The 26,057-nt window shown below is 39.6% G+C and overlaps 1 protein-coding gene across 1 annotated transcript; it reads right to left on the minus strand.

Moving 5' to 3' along the window:
* Positions 1-161: 161 nt before the first annotated feature.
* LOC114566905 (multidrug and toxin extrusion protein 1) lies at positions 162-25,098 on the minus strand. Its single transcript, XM_028595747.1, has 17 exons — positions 25,064-25,098; positions 6,769-6,958; positions 5,603-5,704; positions 5,353-5,421; positions 5,066-5,214; positions 4,777-4,819; positions 4,590-4,634; positions 4,312-4,409; positions 4,001-4,098; positions 2,836-3,017; positions 2,510-2,618; positions 1,826-1,901; positions 1,490-1,559; positions 1,252-1,384; positions 1,063-1,157; positions 826-889; positions 162-748 (listed from the first exon to the last, which is right to left on the minus strand). Exons 1-17 carry the CDS (start codon positions 25,081-25,083, stop codon positions 519-521), a joined length of 1,773 nt encoding a protein of 590 aa, XP_028451548.1. The 5' UTR covers positions 25,084-25,098; the 3' UTR covers positions 162-518.
* Positions 25,099-26,057: the final 959 nt, after the last annotated feature.

A 26,057-nucleotide genomic window follows, 5' to 3' on the forward strand; every position in this document is an offset into this window, starting at 1 on the left:
GAAATACTAACTTTAGTACTAAGTACCTTAAATAGGCTTTTCTTTAAAGACAAACCCTTCGGTGTGAAGTAATGACAGAAAATAAAGTAATAATCCAAATGGATCTAAACAAATTCAACAACTTTTCAAGTTTTCAAAATGATGAAATAATTTCACTTTTTTAATAAAGATATGGAACATTTTTACTTGTATAACATGAATCACTGTAATATTCATATCATTAGTGCATAATAACTGGTCAGAGGTTTTGTAAAAGTGTGAGTATGGAATGGAAATGTGTCATTACAAATTGCTTCAGATGTTATGATGGAAGCTGCCTTCACTCTGCTAATCACTTAATCTTGTAACACCCAAAGACATATTGTTGTATGTATAATTTTGCTGTCAATTGTAGGTGTCTGTTTTTTTCCACATGGAATACCTTATTGCTAAACATGAAGATGCATCTGTACTCTGGAAGGCAGACTCACAGAGTTGTTTTGTGCTGCACACATGAGGTCTAATAATGGTCACTCGTCTCATTCTAGCAGTCTGATGAGCAGCTCGCTGATGAAGACTCCAGCAGCGAGGATGATGACCATGAGCAGCACAGCAAGGCCCCGTCGTACCACCAGCTGCCTGACTGACAGAACCACGTCATCTGATGTCTGCTGACCTGCACCGAGCACTTCCAGCTTCCCCTCCATTGGACTCAAAGAAGTGGATATACTGGTCACAATGTGAACCTCTTTCTCACCAGAATCCAGGGCTGTGAGAGGTTTTAATACATGACTAGTGTTAGTTGTGCAATAGTTCTCAGAAAAAAAGATGTCCATATGTGTTTACCTTTGTTTTCTATCCCAAAGATCTCGTTCCTCTCTGTAATGTGGACTCCCGCCCTTATCTGCGCCTATTTAGAGATATTTAAAACAACTATATTACATATTTAAAAAAAACACTGAAAAACAGGCTTAAACATTAGTATCACATGCTGTCCACATTATTTGCATTGTTTTATATACAATGGCAAGGGTACTGTATTAATTGAATTAATTTCGTCCTGTGACACAGGGTATCACTCACCTCTTCAGTGACTTTTGTCCAGTTTAGTTTATACAGGAAAACTATAAAAAATGTGAACTGTACCAAAACACAAATGAAAAACCCAGACCACAACCCTGCAACAGAGATGGAAAGAGGGCAGATTATTAGTTTGAATGGACATATGATTCATTTTTTACTTACTGTGTAAATATTTGTATCTGTCCTCACCCACAATGCCCATTTTGACAGGGAACATCAAAGACACTCCAATGGGGAACCCAATGAAGTAGAAACCCACCAAGCTGCACACAGCACCAACCATTGGCTTCCCTGCTCCCCTGACAATACCTCCTGTCACAGCCTGTGCAGGTAAAACGATAAAAAGAAAAATCTGACATCTGTGACAACACGTCAGGTTTATTTTGCTCAGCATAGAGGTAAAGTGATTTGTGTGGCAAAGGCTCACCGCAATGGCCTCAGCGACATGGATGAAACAGTAAATCTTCATGACATCAGCAACCCTCTGAATAATGTCTCTAAAAGCAAAATGCAAATACAGACCTGAGAATAAAATTGCAAAAAAATGGTGAATGCAAAGTTTATGTTTCCGCTTAGATGAAATAGCTGCACCATGTCTCAGGTTGTAACAAATCAACAAGTCCAAGCTTACCTTGCTGTCAAGGGTCAGCGTCCTCTGAAGTTAATACATGAAGAATTTCACTTTAACATTATAGGAGCTCTCTGTGTGAGGTTCTGTCGTTAGTTATTGTTTGAGGTAAGAAAACACAAAATCTGTACTCACTTCTCTGTGGTGAAAATGTAACCAACCACATCCTTAGACACACCAAGACAAACTCCGATGAAACATGAGACAATAACTGGATTGGGCATAAGAATGACAGCATGTTATTAGACAATGGTGGGAAATATATAAAACCAAATTTGTGTTTATGTGGATTAGCATATATTTTAAATCAACAAGTGACAGAGAGAGTAGAGGACCCAACAGAAAAACTTTTGGTGTTAGATTTATATTAAAAAAACATGACACATGGCTTTGAAAAGAGTTGGTAGATCAAGAAAAAATATCATAACTGCTTGTCTTAGCTTAACTTAAGTTTCAAAGATAGGAAATCATATCTTCCCAGAAGCACTAACTAAACTCATGCCTGTGTCCTACATCTCAGACCTCCTGTAACTTATCTTTTTTAGGATTCGTAACTTGGGAAATACCTAAGTTAGGATGGTTCTGTAATAGCTTAGTTCCTATCCTAAGATAAAATAGGATTTGTTCCTAAATGAAGTTAGAAAACATGTTTCTGTAATACCAATAATCCTAAAAGATAGGATTTCAGATTTAGGAAGTTCTGTAATGAGGCCTGATAGAATAGATCCAAGGAGCTTTCCTCTGTAACAAAACTCCACACCACCTCCCTTATCGATAAACTGTGCAGGAGATTTGTCAGGCTACAAATTTGATTCATACATGCACAGATGAGGGAGACCTTGCTGGATAGCTTGGCTTGCTCTGTGTTCCCAGCACCAAGAGCATTTCCAACCCGAACACTGGCAGCCACAGAGCAACCCATTGAAAACTGTGGTAGACAGGATGAATGGAAAATGGAAATAATCATTTCATAGTATAGTAATAAACAAAGATTCTTAAGTATAGTCCTAAGCATCAAAATCATTCAGGGGTCTGCACAAATATGAAATTAGTATACATTTTTGTTAGATACTTCATCAATTCAAAACATACCAGAAAAAGATAGTTATCCTAACTATAAGAAAAAAGCATTGTAAGGCACTTACCATGGAAGCGATAACAGCCAGTTCATAAACTATAGACTGCGCTCCCAACTCAACCTCACTGATGATGCCTGCCAGGAACCCTGCGATCTCATACAGCCACCACTCCAGACAATACATCAGCATGCTGGGGATGGCCAGGTGGAGGAAAGGACCCCACTCCTGCAGGCAGTCCTTTGACCAGCCTTGGAGAGGAGGTACAATACATTTAGTGAAATGTATTTATACCTTTAAGGCAGCAATGTTATACTGAAAACACTGACCACTAGTAAGAGTTCTTAATTGTCATGTGTACAATACAGAACTGAACCAAAACTCATCCATTAGTGGGATTTGTGAACATTGCATGAAAGATTAAACAAGAGTCTAAAGACATGCTAGCAGCTCTGTGGGGCTGTTCTAAGGCACAATAGCGCTTTGAGCTAAATGCTAATGTCAGCATGCTAACACACCCACAATAACAATTTTAACATGCTGATGTATAGCAGGTTTTGTTTAACAGCTTTACTCAGTTTAGCGTGTTAGTATGTTAATGTTTGCTTATTAGCACTACAATACAGTTGATAGGAGTGTAAATAGGTTTCTTAAAATACTTGATATCAATGTAAGTGTGAATCAAGAGGACAGAAAATGTTTGATTAGCACTTTGTTTAACTTGATGCCAAAACTATACTGCTTTACTTTCTAGGTCTGTAATTCTTAATAATTGTCTATGAAGTTACCTAGAAAGAACTATGTAATGGGGCACTCAAATTATTAATTGGACATGAACAATCTTGATGAATTTGTTCATGTCCAATTAATTAATTACAATTAATTGTAAAGCTAGGGTAGAGTCTTTTTCTAAGTGCACAGCAGGTCAACATCTAAATGTATGAAATGTAGCTGCTATAGGCAACCAAACAATTCAACAGACATAGGGAGTAACATTTATAATAATGTATAAAATATATATCTAGACTTACTTTTATGAAAAATGTACATTTAAATGGAGCTTTCATTTCAAGGACATCTGACAGAGCTAACCAAAGTAATAAATAGTCTTTTTGTTTCTATTTTCCTGACAATTAGCACCATATTACAAAATTCATCCGACAAATCTTCCAAGAAATCATAAGAAGGTCAAATGAAAAGTTATGCCTACAGTAGTTTTATCCACTATACTTACCATCCCATGTAGCTTTTTGCAGTCCCCTGGAGCAGATGTACACAAACAAAAACACAGCCAAAGCATACTGTGAGATGGTATTGGCAGCTGCAGATCCACTTTAGTGGCGTCCAGACGATTAAACAACACCCAAAAAAGGTAGAAAAACAAAGCATGTAGTCATTGTCAGTCACTCATACAAAGAAGTCCTCAAATAAAGCCTCCAGCATGCTATATTCTTACTCTGACTTATACTCTAAACTTGTTTTTAATATTAAAGATTATGACTCAGTTAAGGAGTACACTATTGTGGGTATGGTGGGTGTACTCACGCGACCCCCAGATCCAGAAGGTTGAGGAAGATGTAGTTTATCATTAGATTTAAAACATTCCCCATGGCTCCAGATATCACCTGGGGCCACATGATGCCCTGTGAGCCAAAGCAAGCTGTTTAAAAAAAACGCGCTGTGTTCAACACAACAGTGCAGCGGCTGTTGGTTACTTTCTCACAGTACACGTTCCTTTCTAGCACACAAAATGGTCTTGTTACGGACAACTTTCAGTCCTTTTATTGTTTCACACCAGTGGTCTTGCAGGTCATTAAACACACCTGATTCTGAAGATACCTCCCCTGCAGCTGGTACATGAAGGCAGCCTGATGAATCCGGCATGAAGTTGAAGGGATGAATGGTGTTAATTGGATCAATAATGCAACACAAAAACAATTCAATACAGCATATTTGGATGGAGATATAAAAAAACATGTTATAAAAAACTGTTGAGGAGGTTGAACTCACTGGCAGAGCGGGCATAAAAATCTTCACATACAGCTGGGAAAGTCTTTATGGAAGAAAGACAAAAAGGGAAAATGATAAACACAACACATCATATATATATATAGCTATTAGTTTAGTGCATCACAGCCATACAATAGCACAAACTGACATCAAATGCTACATATACACTTATTACTTGTGAATCAAGTTTTTTATATATATACATATATATATATATATATATATATATATATATATATATATATATATATATATATATATTATAATTCTGAATTGTAAAGGGGTTCACCTGGCAACCTCTGCGCTCTGCCTGACAGCCAGCAGAATAGGCTGAGTGTTAATGAGGACGGCCCAGCAGGGGAAACAGGCTAAGAGCAGAATCAAAACTCCCCTTTGGAGTATCACTCCTACACGCTTTAGGTTACCACTCCCATAAGTCTGAAAAACAGGAAAATAAAACAAGTGGAAGAAAAAGGGCAATTTGACACAGGAAAACAAATCTGGAAGAGCATACTGTGAACACAGCAGTAACTGGTCAGGACTGACCTGGTTGTATAAATAAGATGAATTGAATACCTGAGATATGAGAGTATCACATGCTGATGCCAAACCAGAGCCAATGGAAATACCTGTGACATTTATTACCTATATTGAAATGAGATATCATTAGACAACAGTCCAGAAAGAAAAGGAAAACAGATTCATGCTTGGATAAATGTCTGAATAAAATAAATTCAAAAGCAACGCTATGAAAGAGAATAAGCAGTGATGCCTGAGAGCAGAATGGCAACAAAAACAGAAACTAAACGGCACCGAGATCACTCACGGCTATCGCTAACGCCACCCCCGCCAGCTCTGTTTTCCCCAGGTGACCGCAGAACACCATGCTGACGAAGCCGATCAGGAAGCTCATCAACTGTGAAATCAACTGAAAAACAAAGTTATGCTCCCTCGTTTTCATAAATATAAAAAGATAAGTGAACTTTACCAAACTTGAAAACAGTAAACTCCACATGCAGCACATACAGTAGCTGATGGAGTTATTATTTGTATAAAAAAACATGTTTCAAAAGGCATTGAGGTAAGAGAAAGTTCTTATTTGCTCTGGCAGCTGGCATGTGTTATGCTTTGGTTTTTGCAGCTCCTTTTGAATTTCTAAAGATCTTTACTACTTCTCTTTTCTTCTTTAGAAAATAGTTCTAGTGATTGCTGGTGCAGGTTTTTGACAGCCTTTGGCATCATAAGGAAACTAAATGTCCTCCTCTATCAAGTTCTGGCTTTGTGCGCTGAATGGGAGTCAGAGAAAAGTGAAAACTATTTTTATCCTCACAAAGTTATAATTTTCTGTTCAGATTTCTATGCTATATTGAAAATATTGTTTAAAATATCTCTGATCTACTCTATCAAGCATGTTTAAAGTCTATACTTGAGTTGATATATACTGTATAAGAAACTTTAAGGTATTTAAGGCTTACTTTGAACATCTTCAAGTGCTAATTTAGTACAACCAACATATCACACTGTATTTGTCTGATACTCAAGATAGTGATCTAAGGCATTTATTTAGGTCAGTGAGAGGGTGTATTCTGTTTTCTGTAAATTACTGACACACTTTTATCACTACAGGCAATTCTTTTTCTAATTATTGCCAATGGTTTGTAGTTATTACCCTGTTAATTACTGTTATAATGGAGCAGGTGGCAAATTGAAAAGGATTACTGGTACACCACAATGCTCATGTTTCAAACTAAAGGCAACAAAGACATATTCACTTTTATCATGGTAATAAGTGACCAACACTGCAAACTACTCTACATAATAGCAGCTTTTAAAAATATACAATCCTAACAGCCTCGACAGGACAGATGTTCCTGTATCTAATGTGATTCACACTCAATTATTCTGAATGTTGTTGCAGACTTAGTACCTTTAGCTCTGAAAATGTTTAGTCTTGAGGGGTTTATAATTCAACTCTTGTAAACACAATCTTACCATGGGTCCCACCAGTTTTAAAAACTGAACAGTTTCATTCTTGTAGTCCACAGGTAACCAGAGCTTGATTCTTTTCATGCAGGATCCGCAGCATGAGTCAACACTGCGAGCAGCAGCAGAAGGTGATTCGTCTGTTTTGGAGTGTCCATTTACTCCTCCACATGTGTTTTTTGTAGCTAAATCTTCCATACTGAAATTAGATTTGGCAGAACACAGAACTCAATACCAAACTGAATGGTCGTACAGTAAGTCCCCTCAGACAAGAAGGCTGGGAGTAATCAATAACCAATTACCTGGATAATAATCAATAACCAAGGCAATGTCCGTCTGTGAGAGTGGGTAAATACAGTATGCTGGGGCATTGCTACAAGTCAGATCTCTCCACCCCCGACCCACCAACAAGCTGTGCACTCCCCTTAAAAACGGTGCCAAAATGAAGCTGGTAGTTGTTCTCTCAGCTGCTCTGCAGCTCCACAGATCTTTACTGTTTCACCAAGGTTCAAAGGAATGAAATGTTTTGGTCATGCCTATTATTTAACACACTGTATGAGTTACAGGGCTTTCACCCTACTTAAACGTGTCCTCAACAGGATATTGACGGGAGGTGGAAGTTGTGACGCAGACAATTTTACTGTGGAGAATAAGGTAGAAAAAGTTAAAGATGACTTTAACAGTACAGGTAAATGACACATTATATTTGCTCCTAGATATGTAATGAGGGGTTAAAATGATACTATCACTGGTCATAGAGGCTTAGCCTGCTGTGGTATCTGTAGAGTCGGGTGATAAGTGATAAGTCGGTCATCTGACCACTTCTAAATGTAAAAATGTAAACAGCTTTAAAGGGGCTATGTATAGTGTGAAATAACAATTTCACACTAACAATGTGTCAATTAATAAGTGAAAGGTATCGCTTTTGATTATTGCTAATTAAAAATCTACGGATAATTATCACCTGAACCTGCAGCTCCCTTAAGGCGGTTACACACCGACCAGACGGCCAACCGTCGGCAGAAAAGCCAGTCGGACTGATAAGTCTCCCCGAGTTGGTCCAAAAATTGCCTCAGAACACACCAAAGAGACAAGACGTAATACGTCTCCATAACAGCAGGTGGCGCTAATCTGTATTGTTGCAGAAAATATTTAAACCGGCAGCTGATTGGACTAACGCGTCACGTGGGTTTGTTTTCTCCGGAAATTCAAAGCCAGACTGTCATGGCGGCTTGTTCAGAATAAGATCTCATATTGTACTAAAATAGTTCACTGAAACATGTTTCTGAAAACATTTTAAGTGAGAAATAGGCCATGCAGTTGCTGAATCTGTCTTAATTTCAGATCAACAAAGGTCAGTTCAGTTGTTCTCAAACTTTTTTAGTCATTCCCCACTTTGGACAAGGTGGAATTTTCAAGCCCCACCTGCCCCCATCGGCCCAACACAATGCTAATGAAATACGCAACAAGCTTAAACTGTTCCAATTTATTGAACAACTAGTATCAGTATAGTAACAAGTTGTATCTAAATACAAACTAACAATCTACATCAAATAACAGCGAGTTCAAAAATAAAGAAAATAAAATTACAGCTGTTTTCAAATTTGTATCAAGTTCAAAAATAGAAAATAAATAAAAGTGCCACTTTGCAATCTGTTAAAAAAAGAAAAGAAGAGAAATCCATTTGGCAAGTGAGGTCTATTTATCCCTGCATTAGTGGCTGCATTGAGCCTGTTTTGCATTGGACAATTTCTCAAACTGGGGTTGCAGGCTTGATACTGCCACTCTCAAGTCATGCTCAATGTTCAGCTGAGATCTGTACTTTGTTTTCAGTGAAGCAACAGCTGAAAAGCCCATCTCACAGAGATATGATGTGGCATAATAATATAATATAATCCAATAATATAAGATATATTACACTGCATAATGAGCACTTTTACTTTTGGTACTTTAAGTACAGTATATTTTACTTAAGGACAATGTTGAATGCAGGACTTGTAACTGACAAGTAATTTGTAACTCTACAACACTGTTTTTTCTACTTTTACTGAAATACATGATGTGAGTAAGTCTTCCACCTCTGGAAATCACCAACAACAGTCGTGCATGAATAGCTGCAGCTGTGTTTAACACTGAAAACACACAGCTCAGTACAGCATTTACTCAGGGCTCTTAAGTTTTAAGGACAGGCTGTGACAACTTTTGTTGAGGAAGTAACCTCCTTAAATGTGCATATGGCAATTATTCACCTCAATGATAAATTCATTCATTTTAATGAATTAATAAACCCCTGGACTGTAATATTTCAGATGTGTTTTGAGCAAGATTTCTGCTCATGTTCAAAACTTTGTGCACATTCAAAATATATCTGTGTTCTCTGAGATTTGGAGGAGTCGTGATATTTTGAGAAAAATAAAGTACCTAAAAAAACCTATAAAATAATCTACCTGCATCATAGTCTGCTGTGCATTACGTGATTGCTGTGCTGATACGGTAGATCTCAGACCTTCTGACAGACACAGAGCCCTGTTTGGGAACGTTTAGGGAAGTGTCTGTACGCTGCTCTATGCTTTTTTCTCATTGGTTGTTGCGTTAAATCTTACCCAGATACAATAGTGCTATTTTCTGATTGGCTATTGTATATGTATAACCCCTTTCTATTTTTTTGATTGGCTGATAAGTGGCAGGCTTGACTAAGAACTCCAGGGGAGACACCCTTGATTCCTGTCAGTTCCATAGTGAGAGCGGCGCACCAGAAAACTTCTGGGCGCTGCAGAATATTAAATATGTTATAAATAGTTTTTCCGCGTGAGAAAGACAATGTGTGGCGGGAGTGCGTGACAGTCACGCTCAATGTGTGACACTTGAGAGCCCTGGTTTACTTGCAGCTCTGCTACAGTAGCAGCGAACCTTTAACTTTACCTGCCGGTCACATCGTCTCTAAACAGTCCGCTCACAGTGAAGTCCTGCACGGATCAACAGATGTTAGAGTCCGGCAGCTTCTCGCTCCGTTTGTTATAAGACGCACCGAGCAGATTAATGGAGCCGCTCGGTGTTTGACTAGCTAATAATCCGTTAGCCTGTTATATTGAGCTTTGTCTGAAGGCGCCGAGTGGCCAGCCAGGCTCGACACACCGACACATTCCGCACATCCTCCGATCAGTTTAACCGCTGTTTTGTTACGGTATGAACCTAATCCTAGGGAAGGCAAAAAATATAAGACCTTTGGAACGAAATCCAAGACTTTGTATACCAAATTCAAGGCTTTTAAGGCCGATAATTTGAGACGATCAAATGTAAGACTTTTTCAATGCTTTTAAGACCCCGCGGGTACCCTGACACACACACACACACACACACACACACACACACACACACACACACACACACACACACACACACACACACACACACACACAGACACTCTCTAGTCGAGTGCGCGCTCTTTGATCTCATTTCCGCTATCAATATGCGGGAGACTCCCGGAACTTCCTGGACAGTTGGGATGTCTGGATAAAGATATAAAGGCATAAAAAGAAAATTTACTCCAGTTTGGTGCGCCCCACCTGTCACGTCTCTATTCCCCACCAGTGGGGCGCGCCCCACACTTTGAGAACCGCTGGGTCAGTTTAATAGATTTTCGGCAGATTTTGAGAGACTCTAGTCACTCATTCCGCTCACCATTTCCGGGTGAGTCCCAACTGCCCTGTCTCCGACTGAACACGTCAGGTCGGCCAAAATAAAGGCCGCCAGCCCCCCAGACGGACGATGGCACGGAACACACGGAACAGACTCGAGTCACTGACCTCGCCAGACTGTCCAAAGGCCGATTATCGGGTTAGTGTGTCAGCGCCTTTAGGCTTTACAGAGCTTTACAGCCAGTTTCAGCTCATTGTTTAGCTGCCCGGGCAGCAACTTTGATTCACTCTCGCCACTCTCGTAGTGTTTTTTTAAACTGCACAAGGCAGCTGTTTTCAGCAAAAAAAGCTCTAAAAACCCACTGTATGCTAACTGCTCAGCATATCAGACAGACACAGTTAGCAACTATAGCTGGTGAACACCAGGGACCATTTAGCAACTAAAGAGCCAAATGTTTCCCTCAGGAGTTGGTAGAGACATAAAACGATGCTAGAAGTATTTATTTATAGTATATATATATATATATATATATATATATATATATATATATATATAGTATTTATAGTATTTGCCGGGTGGTCAGAAACACAACTTCACATGAATGATAATGTCGCCCCATAACATAGCTGTTGTGTTCACAGCTTGTTTACCCCCAAAAGAAGAAGAAGAAGAAGAAATCAGCTATTGCAGAATTAAGTAAAATAACAATTCACGGCTATTGATGGACATATAAATACATATTAATATTGAATAACATATTCAATTGCATGTAATTGAGTTGAAACAATTGGGTGGATAGCATAATGCCATGTAAACACTTCTTTAAATGTTAAGATATTTGATGTTTGTATTTCATGGTTATTGCATTATAGACTCAACAACACGTGTCTAAGAAGAAACTACTGTTTCAGCATATTCCTGGTTTTAGATTTGACTTAAATGACCACTACAAGCCAAAGGCGATATTTGAAATCCCCATCATCAGAACAAACTGCACACTGTCTGCTAGAAAAAAAAGACTTATGATAAAAACTAACAAACTCTTTTGCTGTTGGCTGTCAAACCATTTCATAACTGCAGAGATACAGAAACTGACGTTGTGTTTCTCACTCAGAGATTTATTTTCGCTTGTATCCTCCTCATCATGTTATATTCTTCCTCCCATAGTAACACCTCTCAGTGAGGTGATCCTCTCTATCTGGTCGTGGCTGTGAGAACCTCCCATCGGGTGGTGCTGTTCTGCTCTTGTTGAAATTCAAACGCTCAACATTTCTGGCACATCAGGCTGCTTCACTAAACTTTGAATGGATTCCTAATAATTTCATCAAATAACATAAACGTTTGTTTCTCCTTCTGCTGATTCAAGTCATTAAGCACAGTCAAGCAACCTGCAACATACCGTCGAACATATTGTCAAAGAGGAAGGGGGTGACACCTAGTGTAGGCTCTCATTCATTTTCCTGGTTCAGTGATGCAGCAAGGCCCACCGGTTCCACCCACCCACCAAATTGTACTCCTCCGGCTCCCCCATCCCAACCACACGTACAGAATCACACACGTAAATATGTTCCACCAACCAGCGGTTGGAACGTCACACTGCAGTTCTTCTCGGGTTCCACTGGATGACAGTGGCAAGTCACCGCTTACACATGATGAGCCGTCATTGTTAATGGCGACCGGTCAGAGTGTGTGTACGTGAGTGCATTTGTATGTGTTTGTGTTTGTGTGCATGTGTGTTTGGGTGGGGTTCTCGCCTGATGGGGTATTGGAGGGGGTAGATGGTTTGATGGAGGTGTAGGAGGCGGGGGGTGGGCAGTAAAATCGCAAATGAGAGGAAATTGTTTTGAGTCACAGCAGATTTGGTGGAGTGAGATAAGGGTTGATGACGGGGGTGGTGGTGTGATTAGGATTAGGGGAGGGGGCTAGGGGTTTGGAGAGAGTAGAAGGTGGGTGGGTGAGTGTGTGCATAGAAGAAGGTTTTAGGAGGGGTTAGACTATTTGCATGCACAGTGTCACTGTGCATGTGTGTGTGTGTGTGTTTGTGTGAGTTGGGGTGTGCGTTTATCTGTGTGTATAGGTTGTGATTTTTTTCCTGACTATGGGAGAGGGGAATTGAGGTAAAGATGAGGAGATGGGTGTTTTAGATAATGGCGGCCGCAGAGAGAGCGGACGAGGGCAGAGTGTGTCACGCAGAAAGATAGAGTGCAATGGAATAAGAAAGAGTGCATGAGACAAAAGAAGTGAACGTTTGATAGAGAGGCAAAAAAAAAAGGGAGACAGAGTGCAGAGGGTACACCGAGGGGTGGTGGTGGGGTGTAGGCCATGGATGAGAGGATGGATGAGGGGAGGGACATTGAAAGAGTGCCAGAGTGATTTTCGACGTATTCTCTTCCCTCCTTTGTTGGTTACGTTGTGGGTAGCTTTGGCGGCTAGAGCTTTAGGGGTTTTTGGAGGGAACAATGTCGCAGAGGGACCCGTCGCGTCTGCTCCAGCTGATAATGATGATGCCTACAAATGATAACAATAATAAGTAGCTTCAGGTGGAACCCTAAAACCGCTGGCACGTGACGAGTACGTCACACATTATCACACATGACACACTGCACTGGACACACAGCCGTGGCTATCTCACGTTGGCAGTGTGTGTGAGGGTGGTCAGAGACAGATAGAGGGGGGAGAGAGCGAGACACAAAGAGACACAGAGGTGGAAAAGAGAGAAAAAAGGGGAGCGAGGAGGAAAACGGATTATACTCGGAGTCTGTCACCTGCGTACACTTGACATTCGCACACGGGATGAATCTACGTAGGAGACGTGCTGAAAGTCAAAAACAAAATGAACGCATTTATAGCTGCCCCTATTGTATGTGGGCAATCTTGTGTAATTTTGCTTTTATCAGTACAGACAGGAAAAGAAAAAATCAAAGGCAGCCACTCAGAGATAGCTGAAACCTACTGAGCCGCATTATTTTGAAATGTTTTTGTCTTAAAAACCTGAATGAGAGGGTGGGAGTGGAGGGTTGCAGTGTGTGTGTGTGTGTGTGTGGGGGGGGGGGGGGTGGTGGTGGTGGTGGTGGGGTCGTTTGTTTCACATATTTTTGACCACATTTTCAGTTTAAATCTACACAATGTCAAGCGCCTCATTTGAATTTTAGACTTGTCAAAAGGAACAAATAATTGAAGCGTGGACTCTTCTCACCGAAAAATGACGATATAGATGAGAAATAATTCAGCCATGACTAAAGCAGAACAGAATTTGCTGTCTGCTCTTTTGATGATGTATGAGCTTTTGAATTTCTTTGGTGAGTCATATAGAAATTACTTGAAATAGTAACAGCGATGCTGCACTCACATTGTGTACTAGGAGCTATAAATATGGCTTGATGTTTGGGGAATTTTAAATTCATGTGAGGAGGGTTAACAGAGACAGCAGAGGTATTCTCCAAAAACAATTTACAATGGTAGCATGTAACTGTCGAGTCTCTCAGGTAATTAGGTTACATTATACCTTAATGAATTCCTTGTCTGACCTGCTGAAACAGGCATCATGGGAACATGTTATAGTCCCACTGTTGATTTAAACAGTGCTGTCCTGATGCAATGGACGAGCCTTCTCAAATGCCACCAACCCCAATTTGTCTTCCATGACTCATCCAGCCTCTAAAACAATGCGGCACCGTGCTGCTCGCTCGGTCCCTCATGACACACTGTCCTTTCCATAGCACCCTTGATAAAGCTGCGGGTTTGTCCGCAGGAGTAAACACAAACAGACAGCACCAAAGGGTGTCTCAGGGACTGCTCACACGGGCAAGAGCAGAAAAAAAAACTGTAAAAGATCAGATGGAAACAGGTTTTTGAGGACATCTTGTATGACTCAGTCAAAAGCCTTCCATTAAGCTCATGGGGGTTATTATGTCTGTGATTGTGGGTTTGTTGTTGTGGAGGTGATTCTGTGATTTGTTTACGCATAGACTGAAGAGGCTCATTGACTGTGGCAGCTGGTTGACCTTGGAGAGAAGGCAACCTGTTTCTCTCACTTTCAGTTTCACCTTCGGGAGCTTTTTTTTCCTTGTCCGAAGAAGTGAAACGGGGTGATGTTCGATCTGACATGTGAATCGCAGGAGCAGAGCAGCACCTGGCCTCACTATACCTTAAACATATCAGCAGCTTGTGGCACTTGAAAAGTCTCAAAGCTCTTTAAATCGAACCTAAAAAATAACTTTGCAGTATCTGCTTTTGGAGAGAGATTGAAAACAAACGCTTAGCACACACAGGTCTTAACTACATACATTTAAGTGATGTCTCAGCCTAGTGGCCTTCATCACAACAGCCTTTCACCTTTTGAAATCTGGTGTGTAAACATGTACACTTGTAAACTTACACGTGCATGAACACCAAAAAAAAGTTGGAGGAGCATATAGTAAAGTAAGGATATGATTAATTTTAGCTGTAAATGTACAGTACGTAAGGAACGGTTACCTCCGTTTAAGATAAAATTTTCTATACTGTTCTAACAAAGCTTATTGTATTGTACAGCCAACAGTCAGAGCTTTCAGCTGTTGCCCTTTATGATTCATACACTGTGTCATTTTAAGTAAATTTCGATAGTTGTAGCTGCTGCAAGTCAGATGTTACTCTTAACCACATAGAACTGCATGTGGCAAACCACATAAACTTATTTGGGAATTTAAACAATCTAATGGAAAACGTAACTTATTTAAAAAATATAGATGTAAAGACAAAAACAATGAAAACATCAGTGAAGCTTGTTTGGACAGAGTTTGACCAACTACGTGGTCAGACTCTACAGTTAAAGGTCGCAACCACAGAGGAAGGTTGTGACCAGGTCATATAATGACAACTATTGAGACCTGGACACAAAACGTTTACACTCGTCTCTCATTGATTACTCAACAATGTAAAGTTTCCAACTCACTAGATGATAGCGAAATATTAATAATCAATATGTACTCTCATTGATAGTGTTGCCATGGCAACACTGCCAAAAAGCTAATAGCTACTGTGTGGTCTTTCACACCTGAATGTTTCCAGTCTCCTGAAAGCTGCATGCACTTAACTAAAATGTTCCCAAAATGAAATGCTTTAAAAGATGCACATGCCCATGAATAAAAGAGTGCCTCAGAATAATTTGCACAAAATGTTTGCACAGACGTACAGCTGCAAACATACTCACACAGGAGAGACTGAAGGCTTGAGAGTGAGAACACACCAGTGAGGTTCCACAGTGTAAGGAGATGGCCGACTAGGAGCAGCTCGCAATTTTTTCTTTTTACTGCTGTTAGGGAACCTAAAGCAGCACAACCAGCTACTACTAATACAAATGGACTGAATTAATCTCATTCTTGTTCAGGGACATGAAAGTGGATGGAGGCAATTGGGGAGGGGAGGGAGGTGGTGGGGCGGAGCAAGGGGAGTGTTGTGTGCTGGTGATGAGGCTTGAAAAGAGATGAAGCTGGCTGTGTGGGGGGGGGGATGGCGGAGGACTGGAGAGTGTGAGTTAAGCGCAGAGAGAATTAGAATCAGTGAAGATCTGCGCCTTATTTCCCATCTTTTTATCCTCAAGGAGGAAACAGCAACCTTATGCTTGTCTGGCCATGAGCCACACGGCCGTCACAAACACTTGCTGCTGCAGGTATCAATAAAACAGATATTTCACATTCAAATAGCAACATAATGATACCACCCAGCAATGGACTGACTTTTGGAAATTAGCTAACGTTGGTGTTGAAAGCTCACCTCATTTCCTGTCAGGCTGCAGTATGAATGCTTTGTTTTTGTTTTACAGTAACCTTGCGCTATCTGACAGGCCATGAATAATGAGTCAGTTTAACATAGAGCTTTACAAGAAAGTCCTTTGCCACTGAATCAAATACATATGTCAGAGGCTGAAGCAGATATCTGTGATTAAGAAATCAACACATTCAATATTAAATTCCATGAGTGAAAATAAATAAAAAGCAAATAGAGCAAGTGAGGTTTGCTTTTTCCCTTCTTTGGTTTCTCTCATAACAAAGATATTGTTTCTCATTGACCTTTCAAAACTGAAGGTTGCAAATATTTTGTGTTTACAAACATTTGCGAGATAATTCACATTAGTTTAGCGTTACAGTGTAGTAAGTAAAGGTATTGAATAATATATATTTTTATAGTAATTTCATACCATTTGAACTTGATTTATTTTGCTTTTAGTCATTCTTTTGTCTTTCCAAAACATCAAAAGGCTATTTTACTGGTTTATGACATTGTCAACAGTGATGCCAATGTGATTAACATCAAATGTGTTGTTCTCTTCTATTGTGACATTTTTGTGATTGATTCCTTCCCTCTGTGAAAAGTAACTTTGTTGAATGACTTAGTCACGTTGATCACAGCACATCTGATGCAGCCTTTTCAAGCCCGAGCTAACAGAGGAGCAGAAGGGTGTAGCAGAAGGAAATATGTACACAGGATACAGATGGTTGATTTAATCCACAGATTTTATCAGAACTATTTAACAAAGCAGCAACATCATGCTGGCAGTAAAGCATCAAAAGACTAATTTCTGTCTTTCATTAACATTTTGTTTAACAGTTTATGGTAATCATCCGGGTGATATCTCAGATTCACTAGGAAGGCTTTAAAAGGTTGAATCATTTTGTAGTTTCCTTTTGATTTTGAAATTCCATCAGTTTTTATTTTCACTCATGCATTCAGCAGAAGATTGTGCTTCAGATTTAACAAAGTGACGCATTCAGTGAATGCAGTTTATGAGACAATATGGCATTGTAACTACACAGCTGAGGGCTGAGATTGCAAAGCCTGTCTCTTTTGAGTTTGTGCATGTGTGTGTGTGTGTGTGTGTGTGTATGTGTGTGTGTGTGTGTTGCCTACAGGTGACTCATCGCACTGCAGATGACCACAATGTTTTTCTGCTGCTTGAGCCTTCATGGCTCTTTCTAACTTTTCCTCTCCTATGATTCTCATTTTCTCACTCCCTTTCTTTGCTTCTATTTTTCTCTTTACACCCTCTCGCTATCTCTTTCCATCAGTGCTGTCTTTAGGCGTTACAAGCCTGTATCCCCAAATTACGTAATGCCCTGCCTCGTACAATTCTGTCTGGACGCCACGAAAATGACATGCAGGAAATAAAAGGACAAAGAAACAGAACATTTACATTTTGAGGCACATTTCTTACACGTCTTTCTCTTTGTGCGCTGCATTGTACCTGAAACGGCTGGCCACCAGCAGCAGACCGTTCATTCAGCCCAGGTATAATGAGCCATAATGTCATGTTACGATCTGATTTGCATGGCGAGCGTCACAGAGAGGGGCGGGAAGAGGGGTGGTGACAGAACGAGAAAGAAAGAGAGAGGGAGAGAGAGGGGGAAAATAATGATGATGATGATGATGATGATGATGATGATGATGATGATGATGATGATGAGGAGCCATGAGCCAAAACAAAGGCACAATGACAAAAAAGAAGGTGAGGATCAATTTGGGCCTGCCCCCTGTTTTTGTTGTTGCTTCCCCTCTCCCCCTTCCCTCTCTTTCTCTCTCTCCCAGCGTCCAACTCACATCAATCATACATCCATTTACCCCATCCCTCTCTCCCTCTCAATTAGTCTCTCCTCCATTCCTTGTCCTCTGCTTTCCAGTCATCTGTATCCTGTGCCACTGATTTTGAATGTTTAGATAATAATTTCAAATGTGAGCAGGTGCTTATAAAACGTTCTGTTTCCTTGATAACACATCCGGATGTTTATTGAACAGAGAGGGAGCTGAACCTTAATTTCAGTAGAAATCCTTTAAGAGGTAACAGAAAGCAAACACATGCACACACTGGCATGTGCACAAACGAACATGTGAGTGAACTTTGCTCAAATTTTATTGGAGACTTAAGCTTTTCTGAAAAAAAGAAGAATCAATTTGAAGTATTTCATTTTAACACAGTTTTCATTCAAAGCTGTTTAAATGTGAAAATACTGGATAAAATTAAGTTCCTTTATTGTATTTTATGTTTGTTTTCTAGGTCAGTGCTTTGACTTTCAGTTTTATTGTTCAAAAGATTGTTCAGAATGAGCTAAAATACAATATATTGGATATTTACATACAGTTATTCATTTCAATATCTTCATACACTATATGTTTAAGAAAGCCTTATGCCAAATTAAATTGTCTGAAAAAGTGTCTGAAGTCAAGTGAACATATACCAGGGTTAAATCTGTTAACATAGATCTAAAAAATATGTTTTTTTGGTATAAACTACTAATAATTGGATATTCAGTTTTATTTTTTTATTTTTTTACATCAATTATAATCTAAATGTGCTTGATTGTAGATTAACCTAATCTTGGACACACACACACACACACACACACACACACACACACACACACACACACACACACACACACACACACACACACACACACACACACACACACACACACACACACACACACAAACGCAGCATTTACATTGTAATTACCCCTTAGCCCCTCTCTAGGTCCCTATGGGGCCTCTGGCTGAAGATGGTCTCAGAAGAGTCCCAGTTGTCCCATTGAGGAGATCATTAGCCTGGTAAGAGTAATCCACAACAATCCGCGTGTGTGTTTGTGCACACGCATACGTGTGTGTGTGGGTGTTACTTGTGTGCTCATGTGTTAAGCAGCTGTTAAATGGACTCCACGCCCTTTGGTGTTCGTGGACATTAGCTTTATTGGTGTGATCTGAAAAGTTATTTAGTGACAGCTGGGATTTCCCTCCCCAGGGACGGAGATGCTGACGACTCCTGATAGCAGGCATGAATGAAAGGGGAAATAGGCGTTAAATTGAAAGACCTGGAAAACTGCCGGAAAACACACCCCTGAATTGATTACATTTTTTTTACTTAAACATCTGAAAACATGCTTAAATGATTTATGTTATAAATTTGCATTGGTTCTTTATTTTATGTATCTACAAAAATGAATGAAGTCTTGTTTTATTAACTTTTAATCAAAAAGATTTCTTTATTTTGAAGGTTAATGCAATAACACTATGATAAACAAATAATTTGAACATAATTTGAGTAACAACAAAAAGAGCCAAATTGAAGCATTTAATTTCAAAAATGAAAAAGCTGTAATATCCATCAGCTTCTTTGTTGTATAATGTTAGTAGATATCACTGGCAGTGTGGCCATGTTTTTGTGTATTTTGGGGTTAAAAATATCTGTATCAAGGGTTATAGAGCAGCGCTTTAAGCTTGGCTTTTAAGTCTTGGCTTAAGACAGCAAACATCTGCATGCAGTGTTGTATTGTCAGATGTGCCTCTAGGCTGTGTGAACCAACGTGACTCCGGCCAGTCTCTCTTTCTTTATCTCTTTCTGATTCTCCTTTCTCCTGCCATTTTCCTCCCAAAACTGTTTGGAAAAATGATCCTCCCTTTGCACTCTCTGCTGGAAAAGAGAGAGGAGTAAAGGGGCATACAGAGGGGGAGAGGGCAACTGATTGCTCCTATTGTTTAAGAGTGAGGCTTGCAGCCTCTTAGGGGCATAATTGGCACACAAGGAGGGTAATGTGTTTGGATGGGAAGAAAGAAAGAAGAAATAAAAAATAAAAAAGGTGCTGAAAGGGCTTAAATCTAAACATTTCAAATTAAATGTGAATGAGTGAAACCAACATGTTCTGAAATAAAGCATGTGTTTACATTCACAATAAATATTTTATTAATTTCATATACACAGTGTGTTCTTGGATTTCCTAGGGCTCTTTTGATTTTCATGTTATTTTTTATGTCAGTTCAAAGGCGAAGGAGCCCTTGAAATCAAATTAACCTGCAGTTTCATATATGATAAAGTAAAACAATATAGAATAGTGCATTTATTTCCGTGAAACCAATGCACAAATTAGACTGTACTGCAGGTTAATAAAAACTTGAAAATGATGGCTGAGTCATATGATGTAGGATATTGAAAAAATACATAGATATTTACCGGGGAAACAAAGCCCAAAAAAGAACCCACTTATACCGAATAAAACGTAGATATCAACAGGAGATCGAGTAAATGAATGTGAGAAAATGCTTTATCTTTGGATGATTTGGGATAATGTTGATCATGTAAGAGTCACAGCTAATCTAATATAAATTGTATAAAAATTTTATTTTACTGCATTTAATTATTTTACATTGCTGTCAAACAAATACTATTTTAAATATAATAAATACATATTACATTTGGAACTTCAGCTTTAGAATACAATTAAAAACAGTCCAAACAAACAGTCCAGTATATTGGATCTGTAAAGAAAGAATGTTTTTTTAAACATTAAGCTCAGGTTTGTAACGTCAATAAACACTATCTATACATTTTCCACAAAGCAAATGTACGTTGCCAAAAATATACACAGAAAACATCGTATAACACAGCCGTCGCACTTTCTTTTGTGCCTGATTTCGAGAGCAGGCTCTGCCACCATTTCCTGCTATTCATGATGTTCTTATTCTATTTCTTAACTCTCATTCCTATCCGCATGTGTCCTTTGTTTCCCGTCAAGCACTTGGGGAAAGTGCAGGTGTTAACAGTGCTTTTGAAATCAACTCGACTTAACTGAAAGAGAAGTGATTTCTAAAGCAGCGGAGAAACAGCAAGTTGAATGTAAAGGATATGATAATTTTTGAAATATTTCCAGTAGTCAGTCAATCAGAAGCCTTGCGTGTCTTATTCGAAACCATACAACCGTAAATAATCCACAAAATACACGACAGGTGATGCCAAAATCCTGCTCTTACAAGGATGACCTTTAACTAGCAGGATGACTCGAACATCACACAGTGCAAATTCTATTGTGATCAGTATTATCTGAGAGAAGTTTGCTTTACTGCGTCATCAAAGCGAGTCCTGCACGTCCCTATGTATGTCTGTGTCTCGATTTCATATTCCAGTCACAAGCCGTGTGGTGCAACTGCTCAAAGGGTACGATTTGGTATTTGGGATTTTATTTGGGGGGCTAAGTTTCTGTCGGGGATGGGATGGCTGCAGGCAGAGAACGTGCATGCTCAACACGCTCGTGACCACAATCGTTTTAGCTCGATACCCGTGTTGAAAAAAAAAAAGGAATGTAGAAAAAAAGAATAATTAACATTCAGTTTGCAAGTATGCTGAAGACACTGCGAACATCTGTGAGTGCTCACAGTGTGCACCTACGTCCATGCTTGTCTACATACTGTGTGCGTGTGTGTCACAAATTAGTGTACTTGTAAGACTATTATTTGTGATATTATTTTGTGCAAGTGTGTGTGTAGGTGCGCGTGTGTACAGTGCGTCTAAATTGGAAGGCTGTAATTAAATGCGTAGACCTCTCCACTATCTCCTCCTCCAGCCAGCGCCAGTGACGCACAAACCGCAGCACAGCCATGAGTCATCAGGCCCCCAGGATCACCACCCCTCCTTCTATCTCTCTATCCCTGCCTCCATCCACCTCTACACAGCTCTCTATAACCCTCTCTGCCTCTCACTACACATTCCTATGTCCCACTCTTTCTAAATTACCCAGCATCACGTGCACAACGTGAGCTGCTGCTTTTTTCCCTATACACTCCTTGAGATTCGTGCTCAATTTTTACCTCAATCCGATACGCTCCCGTTTATCTCTCCACATCTGGCCATCGCTCCCTCTACTACACCCCCACCACCTTCCCTCTTCACTCAATCTGTCTTTACCCTCTTTATCTCCCCTGTTAACCTCTCCATGCCCACCCTGTGAACCGCTAGGTTATTAAGTTTGCCACAGTTGCAGGCAGACGGGGAACACGAGGCGACATCGCAGAGGAGAAAGAAAAAGAGGGAGGTATGGAAAGATGGGCTCATATTCTGAGTGGGAACGATGGGAGATGACGGCGAGCAAGCAGCGAGCAGCACTGACAGCATGTGCAGTGCGAGGACTAGTGAAGACTGGGAACAAGAGAGAGGAAACAAGAGAGAGGGAGAGAACATGATTTGAGACATTTGCCACCTGGTGTCCTGAATCATTGTCTGACTCATGCTAATCTCTTATCTTCTCAGCCAAACACACACACACACACACACACACACACACACACACACACACACACACACACACACACACACACACACACACACACACACACACACACACACACACACACACACGTTTTATTTCTTCTTTTTTTTAAACTGGCACAAGGGGAGTCAAAGCATCATTTCTGAGTGTCAGATTGGGTAAGAGAAGAGGAGTCAGGGGGCACGGGAGAGTAAGGATGAGAAACAGTCGAAGGACGCAGAGGAGAGAATCTCTCTCGACTCTATGACAAAGTCTCCGACGTGATTAAAGAGGAAAAAAGGGGATGTTTCGTTTCCATCTCTCAGAGTGTTTATGATATGAGTAGGAAGGGAGAGCATATTAAATGTATGACTCATAAATGTGTGTGCTTCTGTGCCCCACCAACGCCCTGCAGTGAGGGTTGCATTCACTGCTGCAGGTGGGATAAAAAAAAGGCAATTTCGTGCTTTACTTGGTGTGGTTATCCAATTAGTTACACAAAACATGTGGCTAAGCGGATGTATTCCAATATGCTTCTGTTCCTGATAGATGTTTTATCGCTGGGAGAGCCGTCACAAATATTTAGCAAAGCTGTCTGATGAAACATTACATTTTGAGTGCAATAGTTTTTGTATTCGCCATTCATTGTTTCAGTTTGTCAGGGGATCATGCACTATTATCCTCTGAGCTGACAGTGATAATTCAAGGTAGTCTGCTCACGGATGCTGTAAGCTGTGTTTATTTATAAAGCCACGCGGCTCGATTGTGTGAGGGTTTCCCAAGGTGTAAATATTATTTATTATCTTGTTCCAACATGTGCACATTAACTGTGTGTACATCCTGGACGTTCCTGATAAAGCCACCGTCCTTTTCAACATGTGAACAAACCCAAAAATTACACGTTTAAATCTTTATTTAGAAAAGGCTCTATCTGTAAAAAGAATTCACAAAAATCTCTCTGCCCATATACAGAATCATGTATAAATGTGACTCTGGAGTGGTGTTTGGTGTTTTAAGCCCCCAACGTCATCTTCCAGGCACGCTGCCTGGAAGGCACTAGGATTAGGCAAGGGTTAGGGTTAGGGTTAGGGTTAGGGTTAAGGTTACGGTTAGGTGCCATGAAGTTGACATTGGGGGCTTAAAACACCATCAAGCCTCTGGAGCAATTTACTTCAAGACAGGAATTCCCTGGTACAAAATAAGTTGTGTGCCACCACTCTACAGCCTTAAACTTTTCCATGCTGATTTCGAAGTTTGTGATTAACAACAGGAACACCGTTTGCACACATATGCAGAGAACACAACAACAACTCGAACACTGGTAATTCAAAATCCGTGCCTTACAGTGGGCAAATGACTCAATGTTATGGTACTAGATACTACTCCAGTGGAGTACCCCACATTTATTTCAAACATTTGAAATATGTATGGCTCAAACTTGGACGTTGCCTAAAGCAGACTTTGAAGAATGCAGACTTTTAATAACCCACGAGAGTTGAGCTTACAAAAAACTCCATTATGCCTAGCAAACACTGTCAGTTGGTGATAATATCAGTGTGTGTGGGATTTAAATGATTGCCTCTAGCCTACATAGCCCAATTTCTGAATATATCTCTCTGCCTGAGGCTGCCAGAGTTGCTACACAAACAAAGTAATATACTTCGAAAATGTGTGCGGAAAAAAAACTATTCATATTTGTAGATATGAAATGTCTCATGAGCAGATTCAAATTCCATAATAATAAGATTATCTGAGAAATTTAGCCTTTCATTCCTTCCGTTAGGATTCTGCTTGTTCTGAGGCTTTGTTAAGTATCCTGGTGGATCTGAGTCATTTCAACTTTAATCTCTCACTCCCTTATTATAACAATACTGTATGTCTATATTTGAATTGTGCTCTGTCTCCAGCTTTAAGTGTTAGGTAAACTGTTGTGAAACTAAACAAAGAACTAAAGTTTCCACTCCTGAATACAGTCATGCACCACTTTAATGTTATTGGATTACATAGGCACAAGTATTGTCTTGCAGCTTGTAATCATTGTCTTTGTGTCATGATTAAGTAAAACTAGGATATTTGAAGACATATATTAAAAACAGCAATATCTCCAGTTTGATTACAGCTGGGTATCTTGGCATCAAAGAAAAAGTGCTAAAACGGCAATTTCACATCCATTATATTACTAAAATCCAACCTATATTTACAATACAAGATGTGGAAACCAAGAAAACGTTTGGTTTCCTCACACTCAAAAACTGCTTCCAAATTCCTAACCAAAACAATAAAATTGGGCCACATAAGGCCCATTTGGCCCATTGAGTCCTCTAACATGGCTCCCAATGCATGACAGATGTGACAGTACATTACATGGGATTGCACCATACTGTTTAGCAGATCTCATTGCTCCCCACATATAACTGAGCATCATTGGATCCCACGAGGACGGCTACTTACCTACCTGCAGTCAAAATAAAAAATGTACACTGCAAAACCTTTTTATATAACAGTTTAGATTTCCGCTGATGAAAATGTAGCCCGTTTAATCCGGTAGGAGTGCACCTGTTATTCACGCTGGTGCATTTTTGTTTGTGTGAGAGTTTCCACTGTAATAATGCTTTTCCTACCTCTTTTCATTCCAGATCATGCGACTGGGCAGTGATTTGTGCCCTTTATGGTCCTTGACTCTTCCTGCCTCCTTGCCTCTGGTGGTAGCTGCTGTTCATGGTGACTGCTGATGTTCATGCATGCTTTACAATCGTCTGTTGACCTTTATGACAAAAAATGACAATATGAAGTAAGTAAATACAGTTTGATGCTGCTAGATAGATATGTAAATAGTAACCAACCATCTAATTGTGTTTATTTTATGAACATTGTTGTTCATGGTCTGTATTTATAATTTGTATGCCAGTCTAAAGCCAGGTTTCCATTCAAATATAACACAAATTTTAACCAAATTTACAAAAAGTGAAAATGCAAATGTGTACGCGTTTCCATCTACTACGGTAATACTAATATTAAATGTTGGCTGCATTGAGATAAACAGTTGGTCAGGTTCCATTTAACCACTGCAGAAGAAGACAATGCAAAGAGAAGGCTGCTGTGCAAAAGGCCTATAGATGTTTTCCCATGTGACAATCTTTGTGAATCATGGTTTGTTTGAAAGTTGCACTCAATGCCTTGTTAAACAAAAGTGTATTGTGCTACACAATAACATCTTGTGAGTGTAATAATAAATCAATAAAGACATTGTTAAAAAATTGCACACAATGCAACCTGGCATTGTGTTATTAAAAATCATAATTATTTATCTGCATGACATAAAAACAAACAAAAAATATAATAAACATTAAGTTATGGTTAAGGTTAAAAAAAGGAAATGGACAATAAACACTTCTGAATCAACGGTAATACTTAATTTTACAGGTGCGTAAATAACAAATTTGGTACTAATCATAGAAAAAATAGAAACAGTAGCTACACTGTTATCCCGTTAGTTGACTTTACTAGAAGTCTGCCTGGAAACCTGTTGCCTTAAACTGTCTAAGTTTTTACACAAGGTGAAACTTAACAGGTCAAGTTGTATTAACACAGAGCGGTAGTTGATGCACTAGACAA

This window comes from Perca flavescens, chromosome 13, assembly GCF_004354835.1.
Source record: "Perca flavescens isolate YP-PL-M2 chromosome 13, PFLA_1.0, whole genome shotgun sequence".
In the NCBI taxonomy this organism is placed as follows: Eukaryota; Metazoa; Chordata; class Actinopteri; order Perciformes; family Percidae; genus Perca; species Perca flavescens.

Bases quoted from the DNA above. Each gene is read 5' to 3' on its own strand.
- LOC114566905 (XM_028595747.1), bottom strand. From the start codon at position 25,083: ATGATCTGGAATGAAAAGAG. The intron at 2,619-2,835 runs GTAAGTGCCTTA...TGTCTACCACAG, and splicing joins TGGCTGTTATCGCTTCCATG to TTTTCAATGGGTTGCTCTGT. The intron at 1,560-1,825 runs GTGAGTACAGAT...TTTTGCTTTTAG, and splicing joins TACATTTTCACCACAGAGAA to AGACATTATTCAGAGGGTTG.